We start from the raw sequence: 25,083 nt of genomic DNA, 5'->3' as shown, positions 1-25,083 counted from the left end.
CTTAGCAAGCAATCCTGAGCGTGAAAAGTAGAAGTGTGATTGTTGAGCCTGGGTTTCCAGTCAAAGCTGGGGGTGAGGATGAAGGTGCTGCCTTGGAACACAGCGCTGCATCCTTAAACACCTGCTGGAGATCTGCTGCTCTCAGGCTCTGGGTTTGTGCAGAGGCTTCATGTGGCCACAGCCCAGAGGACCTGTGTGCCCCATGGGCAGCTGAGTGCCAGAGATCAGGTAGCTAATACCAGCTTGTGAATTATGTAAGAGCCAGGAGCTGCCTTCTCAGACAGGGCAGGTTTGTGCTGCAGATGGAAGAGATCAGCTGCATCCTGCTGGCACAGGATGGACCAGCTCTGCTCCGTGGTGACTGCATCGTGCCAGAGCTGTGCATGGGCACCTGCCTGCTGTTTGTGCAAGGCCAAAAATGCTAGCTGCAGTTTCACTGCTTTTTGTCTCATTAGTGAAAGGCCTCAGGAAAGATGGTTGGTTTGTGCTCTGGCTTACCAGGATTTGTGTTCTAGTTACTGCTTCATAGCTGAAAACTGCAGCTTTCTGTCACTGCCTTAAGGCAAGCTTTCCAATCTCCATAGTAACTCTTCCCAGCATCACTGTTATATAATATTTACAAGAGATGCAGGCTGGCTTGTGAAAGGCTTCTGGGTACCCCCTATAGCCATAGCACTGGGAGATGGAGCATCCCAGCATGGTGAGGTGGTCTCAGTTGAAGGTGGGCTGTGAAGGAATGTCTTTACAAGGGCCATTGCTCAGGAAAGGCAGACCTGCAAATCCTGTGCATTGCCAATTCTCCTTTCTTGGCAAATTCCTGACATTGAGCAGAGGAGTGCAGGATGTGGTTTGGAGCCACCGTTAGCACACAAAGATCTTTACAACTCTTCTGTTTCCCTGAAACTGCCTGAAAACTAAACCAAGGGGTGCTGTGATTTGTTTTACAGAAATGTTTCTTTGCTGCATTAGACCGCTACAGATCCTGAATGAAGCCTGCTTGCTTCCCAGAAATATACTTAGTATGCTGAGAATATATTGGATTGTTCACTGATACAGCAGGCTGGGACACAGGCCTTGTACCTGGCTCTAGGTGCCTCCCTGGGCTCAGAGCACCCCTGCTGTGGCAGCCCTGCAGCTCTCAGGTGCATTTTGTAACAGCCCCATGTTTGAGGTGATGCCAGAGGCTGTGAGGTGTTTGAATGGCACTGATAGTTACAGACCCTAGGTAGAACAGAGCCCTGAGTTGAACCTGAATGATTTATTTTGATGGTCCCTCTCCTACACAGTCAGCTTTTCAAAAGAAAGACCTTTGTGGGCTGGGAAGGTTTAGATTTTTAATGAAATGATGAGTGCAGAGACCAGTACCAGCCTTTGTCAGCAATCATGTCCTTTGCTTGGGACATCCTATTGTAAAACAGAAGCATTTCCATACTGCCCTCCAGCGCACACACACTCTGTACCCTCTGCACGGAGCTGGAGCTGCTGTGGTTTGCATCAGTTAACACCAGAGTTCCCTGAGCACTCAGCAAACACAGAGCTGAAAATGACATGGGTCTCTGCCATGAATGTCATGGCTGGAATCTTCATAGGAGATCATGATTCCAGGGCTGGGGAGCCAGTCTTTGTGAAAACTTGCTCTTGTTTTCCTCCTTGGGGTACCCTGGACCAGGTGTGCTGCCTGGCTCCTCCAAGGGCTGTGCTGGCCCTGGTAGGGAGCGTGCCAAGAGCAAGTAAGAGGAAGTGGCACTGCTTGGCAGCACTGCTTGTTTCAACAAATTACAAGAGCAATTGCAGAACTTAATTTTGAGCACCAGAGTGCTCAAACGTGACCATTTATGTTAGGCAGTGATGGGCAAACAATGATCCTGGGATTTGCTGATCAGGGACAGGAACAAAAGGCGTGGAGGTGCTAAATGTTAATCCATTCTATTCCCCAGACATGGAACCTTTGCTCTGGGCTTTACACACTGCATCCAGTGTGTCACTTGACAAACCTCACTGCTGTGTGTGTGCTTGGAGCACAGGCTGTCACCAGTGCTGGGATACCAAAGGCAGTAGCTCCAGGAATTCGCCCCCACTCCCTCTCCTCATTATTCCTTATTATTTTTTTTGCCTAACATATTCCTCAAAAGACAAAGCTTAATTAATACCATGTACCTTTTTAGTAAGCATTATAGTCCTTACTTCTTTTGTGTTACTTGGGAGTTGTAGTTACCAGACTCATTGTTAGGTATTTTCATTCAGCACAACTCCCAAAATGAAGGCTTCTCCTCTTCCTGCCACTTCCCACCTTGTCTTGTTTTCTCCTGTGGCTGACACAGGTGTTTGTGCAGCTCCTGCCAGCCCTGCTTTGTCTGGCCTGTGCCTATGGGAAGTGTTTTTGGGGGGGTTCTGCAGAGCAGGGGATGCTGCTTTTGGCAGCAGAGTAAGCTCCAAGCATTTCAGTTGAAATCCCAAAGACCTTAATGAGGGTAAGGTTATGACCCTCTCCGTGGGGTTGTTAGTTTTGGGATCTTTGCTGCAGAGTCCTGGAGGAATGTGGGCAAAGCTGGGAATTCTGATTTCTAGTTCTGAGTTGGTCTCAGACCTGTTCTCTGGGCCTGTATCGTCACTGCTCTGCTTCCATTTCCCCATCTTGAGAATGGAAATCCCTCTGGTTTTCCTGATGCAATGACTTTATGAATAAAGTGATTTGTTTAACTTTTTCCTTGTCTCTTTTTTTTCTCATCCCTACCCTTTTCTTCACAGATAATTCTTCTGTCTTTGCTGCAAACCTCTGTCTGTTTGCAGTAAGTACTGATTTAACTTCAGATCAAAATAAGGCAACAGTTTTACTTGATAGAATTAACCTTGCCTATAGTTATTGTTCTCTTTCCACACTCAGCCACAGCCCAGGCCTATGATGCCCCAGCCTGACTGTGCTTGGAAGCTCATTCAGGCTTTCCTGCCTTGCAGGTGCCTGTCACTGAGCACACCTGCCCCAGCCAAAGTCTCACATACAGACTTTGCTTTGCCAAAGCCTATTTGTGTCACCTGCCTTCTTCCTGTTCTGTTTTTAAAGACTTTTTCCTTCTTCAGGAAAAGAGTGAGTGAGAACTTGTACTATGTAAGAGAAGAGAGATTCTAATGGAGAGTGCTTGGACTGCTCAGACTGAATGTGTGGTGCCACAAGCACCTGGCACTGATCTAAACGTGAGGTGATTAGGGCTGGGGGGCATTCCCTTGCACTCCAGTCGTGCCTTCCATACACTGCTCATTCAGTTGGGCATGGAGCTAGAGAAGAAAAATGAAAATGGATAATTTCAAGGTTATTTCTCAGCCAGTTCAGTTTCTTGATCCAGCTCCATGTTTAAGTGCATAAAAAGTTTTGTGGGCATGAAGTAAGACTGTCCCTTCTGGGGAGAGGTCACAACTCATTATCTTGTAGTGATCCTGAAGGTGCACCCTGACTATTTAAAGAAAGGTCTATTTGTCCCTTTAAACTCACTTTTAGTATCTCATGCTGGATTCCAGGGCAGGGCAGGGATATGAATTTGAACGTTTTAGGGCAGGCAGTGAGAGCTTGGAAAGGTTTAGGTTTGAAAGGGGACAAATGGAGTCTCATTCTGCCTATGCCATGAATTGGCTTCATGATTCCAAAAAATCAAAGGGATGTTCTACTGATTGTTTTTCCCATCTGTAAGTAGGAAACAACCACACACAAGGTGACCAGAAATGCAGGAACTGGTTTGTTGTGTCTGCAGAGATGCTGTGGGACCTTTAAGTGAAGTCAGCCTATAAATACTGTGTTCATTTTTGCCTTTATTCTCCTGGTGTGGTAAGTTATTTTGAAAAGAATAAACAGCTCTAAAAAAGAATAAACCTCTGTGTACTACAAAAAAAAAAAAAAAAAAGAAAAGAAAAAAGCACAGTGGAACTGTTGCAATGGCAGAATTCATCCACAGACTTTGTGTGCTTTATCTTCAAGTTGACCTCTTCACTTCTTCTCTGAAACAACTGCAGCAGCTCCTGAACTGCAGCAGAAGGCAGCCTTCTGTCTCAGATCAACCTAATGATCAACCTAATGATGATCAACCTAATGCCAATCACCTGACTGCCATTAGATGTGTCTGAGGCGGCCCATTTTCCAGGGGATCATAGGTCCGAATCAAAACACAAGAATAAAAATTCAGTTTTATTCAGCTGAATAAAAATTCAGCTTATGTTTCTCAGTAGCCATGTAGTTGCCAGTAAAAACAAAGATGGCATTGAAAAAGAAAAAAAATTCCACAATGTAACAGAAAATTTAGAAAATAAAAGGTAGTGTTTTAAGAAAGAACAAGATTATGTTTGAATTGACTCTGGAAAGTTCATTATATTAATTGTTACAATTTATGATATTTTGAACACTTGCTTTCCTTGGAAGAGTTTGAAAGGGTTTCTGCCTAAACTGAAGCAGCCAACACAAGGGCCTGGTGACAGGAGGTTGTAGCCAAGTAAGCATCAGCCTCCTCTACCAAGTAACAAGTAACAGAAGGGGAAACAACCTAAACTTGCACATGGAGTGGTTTAGATTGGCTATTGGGGAAAATTTGTTTGCAGAAAGGGCTGTCCAGCCATGGCTGCTCAGAGCAGTGGTGGAGTTCCCATCCCTGGTGGGATTTAAAAACCATGTGGATGTGGCACCTGGGGTCATGGTTTACTGGTGGCCTTGGTACTGCTGAGGGAATGTTGGAATAGTTGATCTTAAAGGTCCTTTTCAAATAATTCTAAACCTAAATCATTCTGTGATTGTTCTCTCAAGGCATGAGAAGTGTTTAAGGAGAAAGGGAATTACAGGAGGTAATGGAAGGAAGAGCCTGTCATAAAAGGCCAGCAAGGGAATAGGATATGATAAGGTACCTTAAGGGCCAGGGAGAGGTAGAGGAAGGCAGGAGGATGGGAGGTTGTTGCAAATGGGTGATTTAGATCACCTAAAGAATGAGCAGCAGCTGTACAAGCAAAAGTGGTCTAGGTATGATATTGTTCAAGTGCAACTTGATAAATGTCAATGGCAGTGTTCACTCTGTTACTGACCACATGCATGAAACACCCTGAGGAGAATCGACTTGGAATTGAGGTGGAATGAGTTACACAGAGACCCTCCTGAATTATGAGGCTTAGAGGGGACCCCCTTTTCCGAACTCCTGATGGAGCTTAGGTGCTTCTGGGTCCAATCTTAGTCTCAGACTTGGCCTTGGACAGTTTATGTCTAATGGACTTATCTATACAGAGTTTATAATTAATACTGAGTATCAATTTCATTAGTATTAATGCCACATGCCAGCAGTTCCTTACTGAGGATCTGTTGGGCAAGGAGGGATCTCTTATTCCCAGGTACGGGACCTCAGACCCAGAGGGGTGTTCCAGTTCTAGAAGGGGAGACTCACAGGCAGACTGTCCAGCCACAGTTCAGACAGAGCTCAGATTAGACTCCTGATCTGTTAGGGCTAAAAGGTCTCTGCCTCAAGGAGAAGCTTAAGAGATGTCCCAGCCCCAGGGGAGGTCCCCACCATGCAGCTGCACCGCTGGGCACGGACAGCTCAGGGAAGGCTCGTCCTGTCTGTCATATTGGTGGCGTAATGTGGAGGCTCATAGTCTGATTGCATTCAGTGGGAAGGGTGTGCAGGAGACTCCTTGTACCCACATCTTTCTTTTTTTCCTTGATGAACGAGTTTTGGGAAAGCCACCTGGTATTCTTGTGTTAATCCATGGTTGGTGTGGTGTTCCAAGCTCATGTCCCCCAGTGCTGGCTGTGTCACTGCTCCCCTCTGCCTTTCCTAGAGGAATTCTTGGTCCAGCCATGGCTCAGCCCTTTGCTTCCTTTAAAGCCTGAACCAAGCTGATACTGGTTTGCTTGAGGGATCAAGTGTGTCCATCAAAGAGCAGAGGCTCAGCTGGCTGGAGTTGTGCAGATTCTGAAGATTCAAGCTTGCTGTTGGTTTGTTCTGCTGAGCTGGTATGAGTTGCTGAATAAACAGTGATTTAAATGACTGAGGCTCATGTTTTCTAATGAACCCCATCGTGCCTGTGTAGTATGGGAGGACTAATTACATCTGAATAATGCCTGCAAAAAGTTAGCATGCTTTTCACAGCATTCCTCAAGTGGTGTTTAATCACTTTATTTGTCTGCTTGCTCTTTTCTCTAGTGAAAATTGTCATCCGGGGGGACAGGAACACTGGAAAAACCACACTCTGGCACCGACTGCAGGGAAAGAAATTTATTGAGGAATATATTCCAACTCAGGAGATCCAAGTCACCAGCATCCACTGGAATTACAAAAGTAAGATGGAAGAGGGTGGAAGGAGTGACAGTCATGGGACAGTGCCTTGGGGGAGGAAATTCCACTGCAACTTCATTTGCTTTTTTCTTCTCTGTCAGCTTGGGAAACAAAATGGTCTCTCTTCAGGCTTTTTAATTTATTATTCATAGTTTCTCAGTCATGTTTTTAATTTTGTCAGACGCTCTATGTTATAAGTGCTAAAGAATATGTCTGTGGAAGCCACAATTCAAGGGAAGTTTAATAGGTGGTCTGAAGCATTTGAAAATACACGTGACATGTTAATGAGGAGGGTTGTTGTGTAAATCTGTCGCTGAGGCCACTGTGCTTTGGGTGTTACTGGGTTGCCTAGAAGCAGATACATGGTGCAAACTGGATTTCCCTGATGAAAATATAAAGAGATTCTGGTGACTGGGGAGGATTTCAAAAATTATTGTAGTACTGTTAGCTCTAGGCTGGCTTACTGAAGCACAGAAGTGCCAGTGCCTTTTATAAGTTATTGCTGCAGTGTGGTTTTAATTTTTATTTTACTGGTTGCAAGTGGCTTTGAAAGCCCTACATCCCACCTGGAAAAGGCACTGCAGGCACTGAAGTGTTGTGATTCAACAATGCATTAAGTCCAGTTTTCAGGTTGCTGATCAAGAATTCCATAGCCTCGTGGGATGAGCTCCTGAATCAGTATGAAAGTGCTCTATAAGAATGAGCATGCTGTACAGAAAGGGTCAGCAGTTGTTTGTCATTATCATCATTATCAGACATTGTCCATGTGGCTCACTCTGATCTTCTGTTGAATCAGGTACTGCCCAACTCCTCCCAGCTGGGAGAACACCTTGTGCAGTGGGGTGAGCACCAAACTGAGTGCTGTGTCTAACTCACCACCAAATTGGAATTGCCACGTGATACCATGATGCCTAGGTCTCGTGATAATGCTCTCAAAGGCACAGGATGTGTTCACCAGCTGATGTGCTGGGGTCACACAGAGGTGTTTCCCATCTGCAGCCAAACCTCTTGTATGGTGTATGTATGCTGTGGCATGCTTCCCCTCACTCCTCTTCCTTCCTCTCAGATGTGAGCACATCAGTTACTGAGGAATGAACATAGAGCTTACAAGTTGGATGGTGGAAACTATCTCCAAAATCAAATTTGAATGCTTCAGCCTAAACAGACTTAGATCAGAGTAAGAAATAAAATTCCTGTTTCCTAGATACCCAAGTGTAAAGAATGCACTGAGTGTTGATTGTGGCTTTCTGCAGATCATGCGTTAAAGCATCAGGGTTGAGTTTCTTCTCTGATAGGTGCAGGTAACACAACACTTGTGTTGGATACAGTCTGGGAGGCTGGCAGTTATTTTAGGAGGCTTATTCATATCTAACTGTGTCCATAAACAAGTACAAAATGTGTGCATGCAAAAAGGTGTTTGGAGGAAGATCCAGTCATCTCACCTGTGTCTGCATTTCTTTCCCTGAGCTAAGGCTCCGACACTGCTTTGTCAACACTGATGCAATCCTGGGGTAGAAAACACCTGCACCTGAGGCTGGCTTTTCTGTGTGCTGTGACCCACAGGTGTATAGGTTATTTCTAGGGCCCACTTCCAACCTTGGTGTTGTGTTTCTGTAGAGCTCTCCAGCCAGAGCTGACAGCAGTGTGTGCAGATGCTGATGGACTTTTATCAAGGTTAAGTGTTGCTGACCTTGTAAAACTACTTGAAAAAAAAGAAAAAGCTGTACCTGAAACTGTGCCTTTCATTTGTATTTCTTTTACAATATGTAAAAGAAACACACTGTTTCTTTTACACATTGTAAAACATTGTACTATTGTCTTAGTAATAATTTCCAATAATTTAGGACATTTTCCATTGACTTTCCTTAAAACATTTCAAAAAGTAACCCCCATTTAAAAGACATTGTGAAGTCTATTTCCTGCTGTGAGAAGTTTCCATCCAAAACTGGTGATATGGGCCCTCAGAGTACTTGTTTCAGGTCTAAATCGTGCCCTGTTGGCCATGTTAATATGTAGAGGAAAAATAAAGTTTGTTTTTCCTATGTTCATGCTCTCAGGCTACCTTGAATAAACATTACGAGGTAGTTGATGGCAAATATTTACAGAGGTTAATTGAATCGCTGACGAATATTGAAGGATTCTTACATAGCCTGGTCTTAGAAGAATTCCATTTTAGATGCAAAATGTATGACCTTCAGAAATTTTATACTGTAGGAATTAATAAAGATAGCAGAATCTGAGTTACTTATTCAGAATGAACAAAGTTGCTTTTCTGTGCCAATTGTAATGGGTATTTGTAATTTTTGTGTCCAAGTAAAGAGTTACCATTCCTGACCCTAAGGAACACTTTTTTGAATTATACTGGTCACCAAGTTTTTCTCCGTTTGGCAGCCTGAGAAAGGGAGTTTGAAATAAAAATTTGCAAACAGTTGTACTGAGATCCTTCAAAGGCCTGAGGATGGGAATGGGGGCTGGCAGAGTTGCTTTGCACTGTGGGATCTGTGATCCAGAGCACAGGAAGTGAATCCTGTCATTGAATGAGGGTAAAAAATGTCTGAGGGCCTGTGAGCTCCTGCTGATGAACCCACCTACAATGTGTTCTTAGTTTTAAATGAGCTTTCTTGCAATTGGAGCCTTTTTGTGTCTCCATCATTTTGTTGGAAAGCAGTGCTCAGCTGGCCAGGGAGTATCTGGTCAAATAGCATCTCAGGACAGGTCTTTGGAGTGCTTTGATCTGTGGTTTGTGCTAATCCAAGTTAGGCAGTTGAAAGGATAAATTGGCATTCTTTTTGCTGCCACAGAGCTCCTTCAGGTGAGATGCTGCTGGGTATGAGTCACACCAAAGCCAGTGAAGCAGCACTAAAGCAATTATCCTCTTGCATGATCAGGATAATCAGGAATGACACTAGTATTGAAAGGGGAGAACTTCCTGGTTGTGAGCCAGCAGGAAAAATGTGGAAATATGTGTTTCCTGAGTCTCGTGCAGTTTTCTTTAAGAAACCCTCAGCCAGAAGGGTTTAAAGCAGCTCTGTGGGGTCAGGGGGTTCAGCTCCCCAGATGCCAGCACTGCTGCTGCTCAGCAGGGTGTCAGTTCTGTGGGAATCACACAGCAGACCAGCCCATCCTAACTGGGGTTGTGTTTGGCTCCTGGGAAGGAGGTGGAGAGCTCAGGAGCAAAGTGCTGCTGCCAGGCCCCCGGTCACCCCAAGGGCTCCCTTCTCTGAACTGTTAGTCCTGATGTCCTGCTTCACATGGCGCTTCTGGAAAGAGCAGTCAGCCTCCTGGGCTCCTACTGAGCCCATGCACAACTTGGGGAAGGCAAATATCTTACCCTTTTGCAGCAAGCCTTGATTGTGGAAAGGCACTGCAATTGCCTTGCCAGCTGCAGGGCAGGAATCAGGGCCAGGCCTCCAGTAGCTGATCTGTGTCCCAGGGGCACAGGGAGAGCTTCTGCAGTGCCAGTGCCTGGCGGGAGGAGCTGGCTTGTCTGGGTGCCAGGTGAGTGATTCACAGGTTGGACTTTAGCTACCTGGTCTGATTATCTGTAGAAATATTCAGGGACTGAGTTAATTAGTAGGGTGTAGTGGTTTGAGCAGAAGTTTTTGTGCTGTGTACCTCCATGTACTTTCAGTCCTGCAAGGCACTGCCTGGGCTGACCCAGGGGAGTCTCCTGTTCATCCAGTGCCTCCTGCCCAGCTGGCTCATGGGAAGTTAAGCAGGAATTACTGTGAGGGAAACAGAGGCTGATTTTGCTTCATGCATAAATGTAAAAAGGGTCTTTCTCCAGAAGCAAAAGATGAAAGTTTTCCTTTATTCCTAATCTGTCTGTACAATATTTTGAAACATTTCATTAAGCCAAGAGTGAGTCCTGTGTAGAAAATGCTTCCTGGTTTGATAATGACACTTAGATAAACTCTCATGCCATCCTATGATGTTATTTTATACTCTGAGGCATTGTCCTTCTATTCCAGCTTTATGTTCAGAGCTGCTCTAAGTACAAGCTTTTGCTTCAAAGCCTGTAACATTTCCAAAAAGCAGCCATTTCTTGGGACATCTTCCTGAAAATCAGACTGCTTATTTGGATTCCATGGAAACATTGATCCAGAGCTACTCAGCCTTCAGACCACCTGAGCATGAATTGGCTGCCTTTGGGTACCAGCAATCACTGGAGTTAGAATTCTGCATGTCTTGCTTCAGATTTTAGCAACTCAAATAGATGTTGCTGGTTATAATTTATTGATGTTGCAGCTCTAGGAAGCAAAATTGCAAGTGAGACCTTATTTTTCACAAAATATACCTGGAAATGTGCAGAGAGAATGGGTTTCTGTAGCTGCAGGACTGTCTGCTCTGCCTGTCATGTTTACACTGAAATGCCATGATTGATCTTTCTTAAATGTGTATATTCCTTTTGCCAGTTGTATGCCTTGTTTATAAACCAGACTTTATCCTCAAAATTAGATTTTTCACCTTTTTTGAAAGGCTTTGTAAACCTCTGTACATTATGAAAAGAGTCTGTGCAAAGTATTTACAACATGCTTCAAACCTGACATGAACCAGCAAGGAAATCCAGCCATCACTATGTGACTTAGAGTGTTTATGAAGTTCTTTTGACAACATGGTTTTGGTGAACAGCTTGCACCTTCAACAGCTCATTGCCTTCTTGTGGTTGGGTTTTTTCCTTGCATATAATGTGATTTTCTTTTGACATTCCTATGCTTTGACATTCCTCCATGTTGGCTTTGGGTTGGGCTCTCTGAGTGTTGGGTGTTTTACTGAAACCTTCTAACCCTTTGTGTTCTGTTGTGCTTCCAGCCACTGATGATATTGTGAAAGTTGAAGTCTGGGATGTAGTGGACAAAGGTAAGATTTATAACTTTCTTTCTAGTAGAGATCCGTTGTTCTTTCTCAGTTTTAATTAAAAACTTACATGGAATTCCGAAATGCCTGCTTGCTTCTGCTTTTAAAAAAATCTGTATTTGTTATACCACTTCCTGAAAGAGTAAGGAAGGGAGAGGTGAGTCCCCTATGCTAGAAACCATTATCTGGAATCTGAACTTCAGATCAAACCCAGTGTCCAGGAGCAGTTGTTCCACGTGCTTATGACAGATGAAGTGCTGTCTGTGTATTCCAATTCTCTGAGCTTCAGAATAAACTTCACCTTCTCTCCTTTATAGTTTCCTTTAATGTTTAGACAGGTTTTGAGTTCTTTGTTCTGGTTATAAAAGTTCTTGTTGAGCTGTTTTTGTGAAGGTATTCTATTGTTAAATTGATAAAACTGTAGCTCCAGTGGGTAATGTCTGCAGGGGGGAAGGATAAAAGAGAAGCCAATTACTTAAATTCACTAGGACAGAAAATGCAGTATGCGCATTCCAAAACGTTTTCTAAATGCTTAGCCAGGGAAAATTTTATGCTATATAAATACGTTTTTCATTAGTTTTCAATTTTTGTCAGAGTATAAACTTTTGTTTTATTAAGAGCAAAACCAAACCCCAAAACGTCTCTGAAGACACAGTCTGGATGCAGTGCAAACAGGATGCAGTGGGATCTGTTCCTGGAAGGGGTTGGGGTTGAGATGTAAATCTCCACAGCCCGTTCTGTACCCCAAATGCAGATGTTGTTTGGCTTCTAAGAGGCATTTAGTACCAGCCAGGCTCCTCATTTATTGTGTGAGTATGGTTAGGAAAGCAGCTGCACACGTGAGCAGCTCTTGCTCTGTGAGTGATGCTTCTTGTTCGGTGTCTGTAGATTTGTTTGCCACAGTCATCGAAACTCAAGCTTTGATGGTTTGTGTGGTGCTGCCTTTCCTGCAGCCTTGGCTGGAACCTGTGCTCTCAGGTGTTCCTCAGCAGAGTGGCATCTCAGAGGCACCACCAGTGCAATTTACACTTGTGTTACACCACAAACTAAAACTACAATAGGGAGTGGGAAAAGGAGAAATGTCATTTTTCATGTCAGCTGAACTGTATTCGAAACAGAGCAAAAAGAAAGACAATTAGCAGTAGGGACTCTAGTTCAGATACCTAATGGAGCCTTCAGGATAAACTTGAGTCAGGAGCATTAAATGAAAATCCTGAGCACTTTATCTTTTTAGTATTTTAAGGCTCAGTTTTCACAGGGTTGACAAAACCTTGCTTAGGCCAGAGTTACTGCTGAAGTCAGTCTGATTAGTTTGGCTTTCAGATTGTGGGATAATAAGTGGAGGGCTGGAATCTGAGGAAAACATCTGTGTTCTCGCTGCCTTGCAGCTTTGGTATGAATAGAGAGACATTTAATTTGGGAATCATGTAGTTCCAGCACTTATTTCTGTGAATAGCTTCTCTGAGCAGAGTCATCTTCTCAAGTAGAGGCTTGTTTTTTTGGCGAAGGGGACGGGATGTGCTATGAGCAGATGTTGATAACAGCTCTTCTGGTCCTGCTTTGATTTCTGACAGCAGAGCCTATGTTGGAGATCTTAATGGAATCTCTACCCTTCACTTCATGTTATTTTGAAATAAAACTCACTCTGTTAAGATCCGTACTTATGGACCCCAGATATGTATTTTTTGCAACCAGTTGTGCTCAATCAGTGCAATGTAGAAATCGAATCATGATGATGTTTATGAAATTGCATCTTTTCCTATTGCCATAGCATTGTGGATTCCTGATAAGCATAGCTTTAGGAAAATGTTCATATTAAGCAGTAAGAACTTGCTCATATCTAACTTTCATTCTAATCTTATGACATTTTTGTTTTCCTTCTGTATGCTTAGGACAAAAAATCCTCCTGCGTGATGCTTTGGGTGAGAGCCACACTGGACTGTAGACTTGCAGTAGTAAATATCCAGTGCTGCTGTAGCATAGTGCTGGCAAGACTTGATTCTCCTTCTTTTTCCCTTGCCTACCAAATCCTGACTCATGTGCATATTTAAAGTTGGGCAGAATACTGCATTTATTAGGCTGGATTTGAAACTGTCAAAAATGCATGTTCTGAACACGCATTTCAACATTAAATTCTTTTCCCTGCATTTCCCTGTTTCATTTTCAGAGGAAGTCAGGAGACTTCTGTTTAAATGATGGGGGAAACTGTGTTGAAAGCCCTGATGTGGGTTGTAGCTTAACTAACAGGAGCATACATGAACTGCAGTTTTCAGTTTCAGTTGTGTAAAGCTTTGGGCTCTCACTTGCTGAGCAGTGCTGCTGTTCTGCAGTCACAGGGGGTGGGAAAATTGCAACAGTTGCACCCTGAAAACTTGGTGTGCATTTCTGGGCTGAAGTTAACAGTGATTTTCCTGAGTGGTGTTTCCCCTGGTGCTCCCTAGAAGTGTCCTCCCTGTCCTTGCTGGTTCAGCAGTGTGGGTTTTCCCTCCAGAATCTACTGGGATGCAGAGGGCAGCTCTGCTGGCCCTGCTTGGATGGTGACTTAGCTTGGTATTGGTTATTTAGCGTCCAGATGATAATTTGGAAATGTGGGGAGGTTTTTTGTGAAAGCTTAAAGCTATGATGTTGGTTAGTGTGGTGAGGCAGTGGGGAATGGCAGCTGTCAGACTGTGCTGCTCCTCTTGGCTTGCTCTTGACTATTTAGGATTGTTTTTTAAATGTGCAGACTCCCTGGAGTCCAGACTTCCTTGCTGCCTGCTGCATTCTCCTTGGGCCTGCTCAGGGAGCTGGGATCATGTCTGGAAAGCTGCCATTTGTTAAAATTTTCCCAAGATGAGCTTGCCTCCAGCCATGGATTGTATTGGATTTTGTGTGGCATGTGTAGTAAATATCTCCTTTGCTGCTCTTGGAACTGACAGAGCACAGGAAAGATCTCTCTTAGCAGAAGTCACAATCCTGACTCATCTTTCTGTCTTTGCAGCAAGTTGTGTAACTGCTGCAGGTCATAAAGCTATAACAGATCCTGAATTTAGAGAAGCTGCTTGAATGCAGAGGATTCAGCAAGAGTTGTAAATTCCTGTCTTGTAATTTCTGCCACTTTGGTTCCCACATATTTTCAGATACATGACTGAAGGCATCAAATCATATTTTTCTTCTGTTGCCCACAAGGTAGACAAACATTTTCCCTTGAATTGAAGATTCCTTTCCTCCTTGCTGCACCTTCACCCCTCTGCCTCCCAGACATGTCCTACAAGAAGAATGAAAGATCAGAATTCATATTTCTATTATTTTCAGATGTTCCAAGTTAGATAACACAAGGGATGCACGTATTCCAGATGTGTATTTTAGACTGGTGAGGAGTAGCAGCCCCTTTGCATGGTGGACAGCATTTGTTGTACTGAATCCTTCTATCCTGCAGCAAAACTGATGGTACATACTGCTGCAGAGGCTCAAGTGATGATCACAACCCCATTGTCCAGTAGGAGCAGTTCTGCAGACTGCTGGGCACAGCTGCCAAGTGTATTTAGTGCCAGAGTTGCTCTTATGCCTGTAAATGAAGAGGAGCCATTGTCCTAGGGAGGGGACCTGAGCCATAGCAGCATGCACACCCGCGTTTTCTAATTGAAACTCCTCCATTACACATCAGTACAACCTCAAAATCTGGATCTCATGCATACAGTGACACAATTGTCACTGTGCCCTTGCTTTATCGGCTGAATTACATCTTGTCACTGCATAGATGTTATCTTTGTCTGGTTCATCCTGCAGTTTGGGTTCCAAAAATAGAGGCTGTGCCTGAATCTGTGCACACATGCGCCTTTCAGCTCTCTGACTCCTATGAGGTGACCTCCTTTGCAGCACTGATGAGCAGAGTGTGAGAATATTACTCATTCCTCTGGATACACACAGAAAACCATGAGCATGGAGAGGAGTGTGGGTTCTGTGTTCTGTCTCAAAGCATTGACTGCAAATGTGCCCAGGTTAGACAGACACCTTGATTTCTTAGGATGGGAAGAATGATGGAGAGTATTTGTGGTTGCTTGGGCTTCTCTTTTTAATACCTAGAAATGTAGGTCATGCCAAGAATAATTCAGCAGTGACTGCAGAAATAGGGATGTTTGGATATTCAGAGAAGCCACACAAATGTCACTGACTTGAAATTAATTGAATTGAAGTGGGAAAAGGCATGCATGGCCTAGGCATCCCACACCTTCAGCTGCATGGGGAAGAATCAGAGCCTGTACTTGGATCCCTCAGGGAAACACATTGCCCAAATGAAGAGGGATCAGGATTAATATTTCTGCTGCTTTCAGTTGTCAGCAGTAAGCTGACATGAGTGGGGCAAACATTTTGCAGTGATGCACAGAGGCACCCCCAGAATCACCTGCTGTAACATGCATCATTAAAGCTTTTCTGAACAACTGTATTTTCTTACTATTTATCCCTGAGCTGTGTGCAGGAAAAACAAACCCTGTTTCACATGCAGCATCTGGCAGAACCCTGAATTCCACATGTGATTCAGCAGAGTTAAGAGCTAGTGGAAGCTATTTTGATCCTCAGTGTTAAAGAGTCTTTTACAGAGTTAATGGGAGGGTTTTTTCAGGTGCATCTGAGCTGCCAGCACCTTCTGTTATCAGCGACACAGGAAATTTCTAGAAGTGATGAGAAGCAATTCCAAGACTATGCCAAGTATAATTTAGTTAACTCTTCATTATTTAGACTAGGAAAAGACGCAACAAAGTTATTTCAGAAGTACAGTTCTTAAATGCTGTCAGTAACATCTGGGAGGTACTTGGTGTCTGTCAAACATAACTCCTGACCTTGCAGGGTTATTCTTTGTGCAGTGCTTATTGATAACATTCTGGAAACTCAGAACATCCAGTTTAAACAAGAGGCCACAATTTTTTCATGGTGTGTCCACACTAAACCTCTTTGGTGGTAGGTGACAGAAGATGTTGAGATTCCTGGCAGTCCTTAGATTGTTTGTTGCAATCCAAGTGTCTACACCAGAAAATCATGTCAGCTCATGGCTGCTCTGTTAATCATAGCTACAGATACCCCTCTCTGCTGAGACTCCAGGCTGTGAGATTTGGAAACACAGTTAGTGTGTAATTGACTTGACACAAAGTTTCCAGGGAGGCTGAAGTTTTAAAAACACTGTTTCTGGGGTGCTGAGTTAAATGCTAGTGATACTTTAAAATGTCAGAAAACGCTTCCGTAAGGTGTAAGGAAGGAGAGAAGCCTCAGGGGCTGCCCTTTAACTACCTTAGAGGAAGCAGATGAGTTGAGATTCTTGCAGGTAGGACCATGGCTGTGGGACTGCAGGGCAAATCTCTAGAGTGGTTTTCTAGTGTCTTCTACAAACGTTAGGCACGTTGCTTCTTGCACTTTTCTGGGAGCCTAGTCAGAGCTGTACCTGCTTCCTGGCTAATTTTTGTGTGCTTTGGGTGGTGCTTCTGGAGGATTTATTTTCTGCACCTTCACTGGTTATGGCCAGACCTGACCCTCTGGCTCTGGCCTTTGGAGCACATATAGGCTGTCTCTCCATCTTCACAACTCCTTTCCCACAGTTTATTTGATTTATCTTGGATTTCTCCTTGAATAAGTTCTGTCTTTGGATTGCTTTACTGCTCATTTTTTAATAGACTAGCTGGGATTCTTCAGCAAGGCATGCCTATCCCACCCCTCCTCACCCCCCAGGCTTACAGTAGAAGTAGGATTTGCTTTGAGGTTGTGTTCTAGCTGTTGTGTACCTGTCCAGACTCATCTTCCAGTTCTTTGCATTCAATGTAATGTTTTTTATATGTTTTACTATTCTTTTTAAGGAAAATGCAAAAAACGAGGAGATGGTTTGAAACTGGAGAATGACCCTCAGGAGGTGAGTCACCTAGAATTCAGAGGCCTCTTGTCCACCTTTGGTCCATGAGGACCAAGTTCTATATTTGTTCCTGCCCTAAGGCCTTCCTGGCAGATGGGTGGGGGACAGTGGGTGATGCTGATGCTCTTCGTTCTCTGCTCTGTGCATTTCAGCCCTGCTCCTGCCCTCACTGCAACTTCCCTGCTGTTTTCCATTCTGTCACTGGGAATGACTGCGCCCCACATGTTTGCTCAGCAGCTTTGTACCTGTCTTCCTGTGGGCAAAAGCAGAAATTCCTTTTGTCAGGGCCTTCTTGTGGGGCCTGAAGAAATGACTTGATGCCCTGCTCTGGCTGCTCCTCGGAGCTGGGCTGTTGTACTCTCACTGGTGCCCATCTGCTCAGGCTCAGATGAGGAGAATTTTCCTCAAAATATTCTCCCATGGGAAAAGACTTTATGAGAACAGTTACCACAGGTTCTTCTTCCTTTGCAAATGTGGGTGCGTTTTCCACTCCTGGGAAAGGAGTGAGAATTATTCCAGGGGCACCAAATTCCAGTAGGAGCCATGGGGACTCAGCTGGGACTATGGAGACCAAGCTGAGACCAGTACTATGTGGACTTAGCAGCATGCAGAGTCCAAATGATGAAGAGCCAGTTGGGTACTAATCCTGTCAGCCATCCATGGGAGAAACTGCCCCCTGCTTTTGGACACCACCAGCATTAAGAGTAGAGCCAATATCTCAGTCAGAAAAAAGATGGAATGGGAACTGTGTCCTCTGTCCTCCACTCTGTGGTTTGTATGGACTTCTCTTGCCAACAGAGGATTTGGAAGCACAGGGGAAAGGACAGGGGTGGGTTTTAGCATGTGCTGTCAGAGACCATCAGGTGCTTCACATCCTGTTCCTATGGGAAGTGGAAGCTGGGAACCACCAAGTATCTTATTTCAATGATAATGATATGAAATCCACAGGTACTCCTCACAGTGGTTGTCACTTCAGAAGGTTTGCTCAGTCAGTACTGTATCCATTGTGTTCTGTATCAGCCTGAAGTTGAATCCAGTTATTTACTGCTTCTTTGCCTTTATTTCCTCAGGCAGAATCGGAAATGGCTTTGGATGCAGAGTTCCTGGATGTCTATAAGAACTGCAATGGTGTAGTGATGATGTTTGACATCACCAAGCAGTGGTAAGTGACTTTTACTGGCACCATGTGATTCTCCCTTGTTCAGGCAAAAGAAATGACTTCCAGATTTCCAGATTCCCAGTGTAATTTGGAAGCTGATAACCTGCCTAATGAGTTGGAGCAAGCTTGTATCCTTTAAAATAAAAGCTTTATCTTGTGACATGGCTTTTAATACACTCCTCTCCTGGGCTTGTTCCAAACAAGCAGTGTCCCAGTGGGTTGTGTGCTGCAATTGCTGATATGCTGCTAGCTGAGGCTTGATAATTAGTGCTATCACAGGTGGAAAGTGCATGTTGCAAACCCCTGCTCACCAGAACGCAAGGGAAAGAAGGATGCTAGAAATTCCCAAGAAACTGGAATTAGTAAGGATTATTTAGAGGCCCCGGGCTGTATTAATCTACAGAAGTAATGAACTGTTGGTTTTACACATCTGAGGAGAGTAAGAGAGATAAGGAATCCAGAGTAGAAAGAGGAGGGGGTTAGAGCTCCTGGTTTATATTTAGGCTGGTGTTGTTCAGGTTTGGTGTGGATCAGTGAGCCTGTGGACAGCTGAACGGAGGGAATCCTTTCCTTCTGCTGACCCCACAGTTTTTCAGGACTGAGTTTGCTGTAGGAGATGTGAAGGTTCTGGTGAAAGTAGATTATTGAGCTTTTGAAGTTGGTTTTGAATAAAGACTCATGCAAACATATTGAGGGTTAATATGTTTCTCTGATGGGGTAAAGAAGTCACAGACTTGGAAGGACTTTGGAAAAAAAAATTCCTGTGTATTTTTTTCTTTGTAATTTGTGCATGAAACTGCTAACAGAAGGATGTTCCCACTTATCTGCTCTCTCACCTGCTCTCTCCCCTCTGATGAAGGACATTTAACTATATTCTGAGGGAGCTTCCTAAAGTGCCGACCCACGTTCCAGTGTGTGTGCTTGGGAATTACCGGGACATGGGGGAGCACCGGGTCATCCTGCCCGGGGACGTGCGGGACCTCATTGACAACCTGAACAGGTGAGCAGGCAGGGCAGCAGGGCTCAGCTGCTCCCTGCCATCCCTGGGCAGTGACCACGTCCCTGCCGTGTTCCACATCCATGTCCCTGCCGTGTTCCACATCCACGTCCCTGCCGTATTCCACATCCATGTCGCTGCCCTGTTCCACATCCATGTCGCTGCCGTGCTCCACATCCACGTCACTGCCCTGTTCCGCATCCATGTCGCTGCCATGTTCCACATCCATGTCCCTGCCGTGTTCCGCATCCATGTCGCTGCCATGTTCCACATCCATGTCCCTGCCGTATTCCACATCCATGTCGCTGCCCTGTTCCACATCCATGTCCCTGCCGTGTTCCACATCCACGTCCCTGCCGTGTTCCACATCCATGTCACTGCCCTGTTCCACATCCACATCCCTGCCCTGTTCCACATCCATGTCACTGCCCTGTTCCACATCCATGTCACTGCCCTGTTCCACATCCATGTCACTGCCATGTTCCACATCCATGTCCCTGCCGTGTTCCACATCCACGTCACTGCCGTGTTCCACATCCATGTCCCTGCCGTGTTCCACATCCACATACCTGCCGTGTTTCACATCCATGTCACTGCCCTGTTCCACATCCACGTCACTGCCCTGTTCCACATCCATGTCACTGCCCTGTTCCACATCCATGTCCCTGCCGTGTTCCACATCCACATCACTGCCGTGTTCCACATCCATGTCCCTGCCCTGTTCCACATCCACATCCCTGCCATGTTCCACATCCACATCCCTGCCGTGTTCCACATCCCCGTCCCTGCTGTGTTTCACATCCATGTCCCTGCCGTGTTTCACAAGCATGTCATGTGTGCCCTCTGTCCTGCCGCCTGCCTTGGGCTCCCAGAGCTCCCCGTGTCTCCCAGCAGCAGCAGCTGACACCATGGGCCCTTTGATCTGGAGCGTTTGTTTGCCATGCTCCTGGAAACAGCACGAGACAGCATGTGCCTGGCAGCACGTGCCTTTCAGAAGTGCTGTTCCCAACAAGTCGTCTTCTTTCTGGATAGTCCTTCTCCTGTGAGAGAGTCCTCTCCCCATAGCACAGCTGTTCTTTGATCCCGGTGATTGAGCTCCACAAGAGCCAGCCAGTGCAGCTGTGTCCTTGTTCTGCCTCTGAGCATCCCCCATGCAGCACTTGCAGGGCACAGCCAAGTCAGATGTCCCTCACCAACCAGACAAGCATTTCCCTTAAGCAGAGATCTGAGGTGCTCTGCTACATGGTACAAAATAGTATTTGTTGGTCAAGATTCAGTAGATGGTACCTTTGTATATAATTTTATGTTTTCAACATATTTTTTAATTTTCCTCATTTCTTATTTGTTTATGCATGTGTCAGGTACAAAGAAATTGTGTCAGTTTTAAGACTTTATCCGTTATGAAATAATTTCTTTACAAAAGAATTTCCCAATATTATTTTTTCCATCTGATTGTGGTTTCTAAAACAAAAACCTTTACTGTGAAATGAGCAACTTGTAAAGCTGTGAGTCCCCAGTTTAGGAAACCAACATCCCAGTGTCCTGACAGAGCATTTCTTAGCCTGACAGGCACGTGACATCGTCACACACCAACAGCCACCTTCTGCCACCCTCCAGTGTGAATTTTGGCTGTACACAGAATAATGAGTCCGAGCAGAATGATGCCCTGGCTCCATTTGAGGGTGGGGGCTGGCCTGTGGGGTGGCTCATGGTGTGTCAGTCAGTCCTGTGCAGGCTCTGTGGGTTGTGCTGGGTACAGTGTTTTCCTCTCTGCTCGGCACAGGCCTCCCGGCTCCTCCTATTTCCGCTATGCTGAGTCTTCCATGAAGAACAGCTTTGGCCTCAAGTACTTGCACAAGTTCTTCAACATCCCCTTCTTGCAGCTGCAGGTAAGGCAGGGATGTTATCCTGATGTGCTGCGTGTGTGGGACAGGTGGGATTTGCTTCCTTTCTAAGGCGAGAATTTGGTATTTGGGGTTTCATTTGCTGTTAAAGGATCCTGAGTAGATTCTTCTTTTCATTAGAGTTAGTACAACAGAAGTATGTCAGAACATCAGTGCCTGTGAGTGATTTAAATGTGTCTCTGGTTGCAAGAGGCCAGCTGTCCTGAGTTCCCAATGCTGACCTCTGGAGAAAGGCTCCATTTTCACTGGCATGAAAATGGCATCCAGTGGTGCAGTTGCCAAGTCAAAAATGTAAAATACACACACCTGTTAAACTTTGAATTTCAATTCTGTTCAGTTAAAACTCAGATGAGAAGAGATTTGGCCATTATCTGAGTAGTTCAGGAACCTCTGTTTGCTGAAAATCTTCGCCTTAATGGTAAAGGGCATTGGATATGAGATCCATGTGCTTCCATCCTGTGCACATGGATCCACTCTCATATTTCCTTCATATCTGAGGATTCTTGGGAGGGCTGAGGGAAGGGCAGAGGCTCCAAAGGGTGGGATTCTCATCTGTGGGCCTTCAGAAGATGGGCTTTTGGGGTGATCCTACGGGGGTCCTTTGGGATGAGTAGCTTATGTTTTTGAGGGCACATATGATGTTGTGTCACTGTTTTCTATTTGATGGGGAAAACCCAGGCAGATCTTTATTATCTTTTACCAATAATTGAAGTGTATGTGTGTATTTTTATATAAATAATCCCCAGTGAAATGCTAGTTCAGAAGGAGCTGAGATATAATAGTGGATGTTACCAAGTCCTCAGGCTGCAGAGCAGAAAGAACCAGGATAAGAGAATTGAATGTATAAAAGCTCAGTGAAACAAGTCTAACAATTTTTTGAGCGGGAGGTTGTAGAAATATGAGCTGTAAATCCAACCTGCTGTTCAGTGGGGAAGATTGAAATTTGCCAGCATGTTGCTGGTGAAATGTTTGGGTTTATGACACTGCACATTTGAAGGCTTTTGGTTGCCTCCACCCAGTTTTGGGGGCTTTACTTGATGTCAAACTTCACCTAAGATGGGCTGCATTGGTTTCTCCAGCTCCCCTTGCACTTGTGTCACAGGTTTATGGGCAGTGCCTCATGCTGCTCCACAGTAGCTGCCTTGGGGCACTTCACTGCTCCCAGACACTCACTGGGAACCTCGTGTTGGAGTGCATAGGGACCAGGGCTGGCCCTCATCCAGTGCAGCATGAGCTGAAATCTGTAGGAAAATCACATCTAGACTTAATTCCTGAAGGTTCTTCTGGTATCTTCAGAGATCCTTGCCAGCACCAGGCTCCAGAAGGGAGTTTTTCTCCTTGGAGCATAGCAGGATTAAAGCAGAGGGATGCTGCCTGGTATGAAATGCACACAGGACTCAGTCAGCCTCAGACATTTCTGTGCCTCTCAGCCTGCCCTCCACAGCTCTCCAGGGCAGAGTGGTCCAGCTGTATCTGAGGCTGTCTCTCAGCAGGGTTGGGGTCAGTATGTGGTTTTCAATGGCACATTCCTGTGCTCATTTTATAGTCACACATCTTCTCTGGCAAAAGCAAGGGCTGAAATCCATACCCCCCCAGTTCAGAGCTCATTCTCTTTGTCAGCCTGAGCTCTTCAATTATTTATCAGTTCCTTTCCAGGGGCAGGATTGGCAAATCTGAGGATGCAGTTCAGCTGTAGGTATATCTGGAAACCCACAAATGGCATCAGGCCACCCAGGCCTCTATATGCTGTGTTGGAAGGAGACAGGATTCTGCAGACAGCTGAGATTGCCTTTCCCCAGGAAGCCCTTGCAAGTGCCTTTCAGCTAAAGCACTGGTCTCTAGCACGTTATTTATTCCCTTCTTTGGGGTCATTGCAAAAAATAAGCTGTTTCTTTAATATTTTAATAACCAGCATGATAAAATATAATGTATTTTTTAAAGTGTTTGAAAGTTTATTAGTAGTGATGAATTTATACAAAATTGATTGCATGTCTATCGTTATTAAGTATATATTCTCGATTTATTGTGATCTGTGAAAATTGAAATAAATAAAACTGGTGTATGTCTCAGTGCCAAAGTGTAAGGCAAGACACACCACTTGTTTAATAGACAAGTCTAATTAAAGTTATTATCAAAGAGCCTAAGGTAAGCACTGGAGGGCAGTAGCCCTTCTGTCTCTGTTTGTTCAGCTAATTTGCTCAGCATGTATTTCACCTGTCTTAGGAAACTGGAGACAAAGAAGCAGCAGATTTGCCCTTTTTTGTCTCACTTTTGCTTATACTGCATAATATTAAATACTGCAATAATATGAAATGATGATATGCTTCTGAGTTCTTGATTTTCTTGAATTCTGAAATCTAGAATTTGAATTCTCAAGTCCTCATTAATACTTCTGATGAGGGTAACAACTTTAAATATGAATAGCATATTTTGCTAAATCTTTCTTGTCCGTAAATGACAATAAAGGAATTGGCATTAAGTAATGACTTCGTAATTCCATGCATACATGTTAATTAAAGTCAAGTTTCCATCTGCAGAGAGCACTTGAATATGATGAATAAAAATTACTCAGCAAAGAAAAGAGAGATTGCTCCAAGCTTTTAACACAATGGCAAAGGTAAACGTGAAGACTCTAAATGCTTTGGAAGCAGTAAATTGGCTTAAATGATCACAGAAGCACATTTCAAGAAGGGCTATGTCTTCCAGTAAATTAGGGTTATCAACTGTGATGAGTCACCTAGTCTTACAGTACAAAATAAAAATTACTTGAACTTTTTTGCTGATTTCAGTCATAGTAGAATCTGACCTGGAAGGCTCAGGCTGTGCTGTGATCATTCTCCAGAGCACAGCACTTGGTGTGGTTTGTGTGAGCCAGATGAGTTAATTGCTTTTCAAACCTGTGCAGTGGCTTGATAGCTTCAAAGTTGTCACATCTGTGAAACCATAATGCCAGCAGCATGTGCATGTAGAGACTGAACACCATTACTTCATGCAAATGAAGTTTGTCTTCTCAGATGGATATTATTCTGGGAATTATGTAATAGATTTCCTTTTGGGCTTTAAATTTGATGGGATCTTTCTGCAGTGAGTTCAAGTGTTGTCAGACAGGGAATTAAGAATTCACCATGGTTATTGATGCTAGCCTTCAAAAATATTTGTCAGAGCAAAGCTGAAATGTACTTGGAGGATAAGGCAGTTATCAAAGCAAAAATCTTGGCAGTTTGGAGGAAGCCTGGGCTTTCTCTTGCACGTCCTCCTGCCCAGGCAGGGATGCAGCCTGTGGCACCACAGACCTGCTGTTACAGGAACTGTGCAGGGCTGGGAGTCAGCAGCACAACTCAGCACAAGCTGGCCCTGCTCCTGTGCCCCCCAGTGCACGGGCAGTGGCAGAGGGAGGATTGATGCCCTCAGGCACAAGCACGTGGCTTTTGGCTGCACTGTCTGGGAGGTGAGCCAGTGCCCAGCTGTATGCCAGCCAGCTGTGTCTGAGCAGAGGGAATGGGGCTGTGGGGCAGCATTTGCACCACTGACAGCTCTAGTCTTGTCCAGGGGATCCAGAATGGTGTTTCTGCAGGAGTGGGTGCTGTGTCAGCCCAGCAGGGCCGCAGCCCTTGGGGGAGCTGCCTGTGCCTGTGGGTATCGATCTCTCCCTGCTGTCGTCTGGATGTCGGGAAGAGGGAGCCCTTCCCCTCAGCTGAGGTTTTTGTTCGAGTTCTGTGGGAAATGTGGGAAAGGAAGGGCTGAGTGGGGCAGTCCTGGATTACATTAGTGCAGTCAACTGACTTTACTGCCCATTGAAAATGGGCTAGGGTGTCTGTCCCCCATCTGTGGAACAACAGCTGGAGACAGAGGGGCAAGGACTTCCAAAATGTCACTGAGTTGATAGGTTATGCTCCCTCATCTACCCCAACAGCAAAAAAAAAAATTATTGGGAGGCTTTGCATTCAGCTGGGTCGTGCTCCCAGAGGGGCTGATCTAGCACAGAGAAA

The 25,083-nt window shown here is 44.8% G+C and overlaps 1 protein-coding gene across 2 annotated transcripts in view; it reads left to right on the top strand.

Moving 5' to 3' along the window:
• RABL6 (RAB, member RAS oncogene family like 6) overlaps positions 1 to 25,083 on the top strand; it is a 53,501-nt gene that overhangs the window by 1,293 nt on the left and 27,125 nt on the right. For both annotated transcript variants that reach the window (XM_063175066.1, XM_063175067.1), the window contains exons 2-7: positions 6,168 to 6,302; positions 11,112 to 11,159; positions 16,982 to 17,034; positions 18,105 to 18,196; positions 19,053 to 19,193; positions 20,974 to 21,079. In XM_063175066.1, the coding sequence (XP_063031136.1) occupies positions 6,168 to 6,302; positions 11,112 to 11,159; positions 16,982 to 17,034; positions 18,105 to 18,196; positions 19,053 to 19,193; positions 20,974 to 21,079 (575 nt within the window). The remainder of the gene's footprint in view (positions 1 to 6,167; positions 6,303 to 11,111; positions 11,160 to 16,981; positions 17,035 to 18,104; positions 18,197 to 19,052; positions 19,194 to 20,973; positions 21,080 to 25,083) is intronic.

This window comes from Melospiza melodia, chromosome 22, assembly GCF_035770615.1.
Source record: "Melospiza melodia melodia isolate bMelMel2 chromosome 22, bMelMel2.pri, whole genome shotgun sequence".
NCBI classification, from domain to species: domain Eukaryota; kingdom Metazoa; phylum Chordata; class Aves; order Passeriformes; family Passerellidae; genus Melospiza; species Melospiza melodia.
The sequence above is the reverse complement of the archived record's forward strand: the minus strand, read 5'-3'. Positions and strand labels throughout refer to the sequence as shown.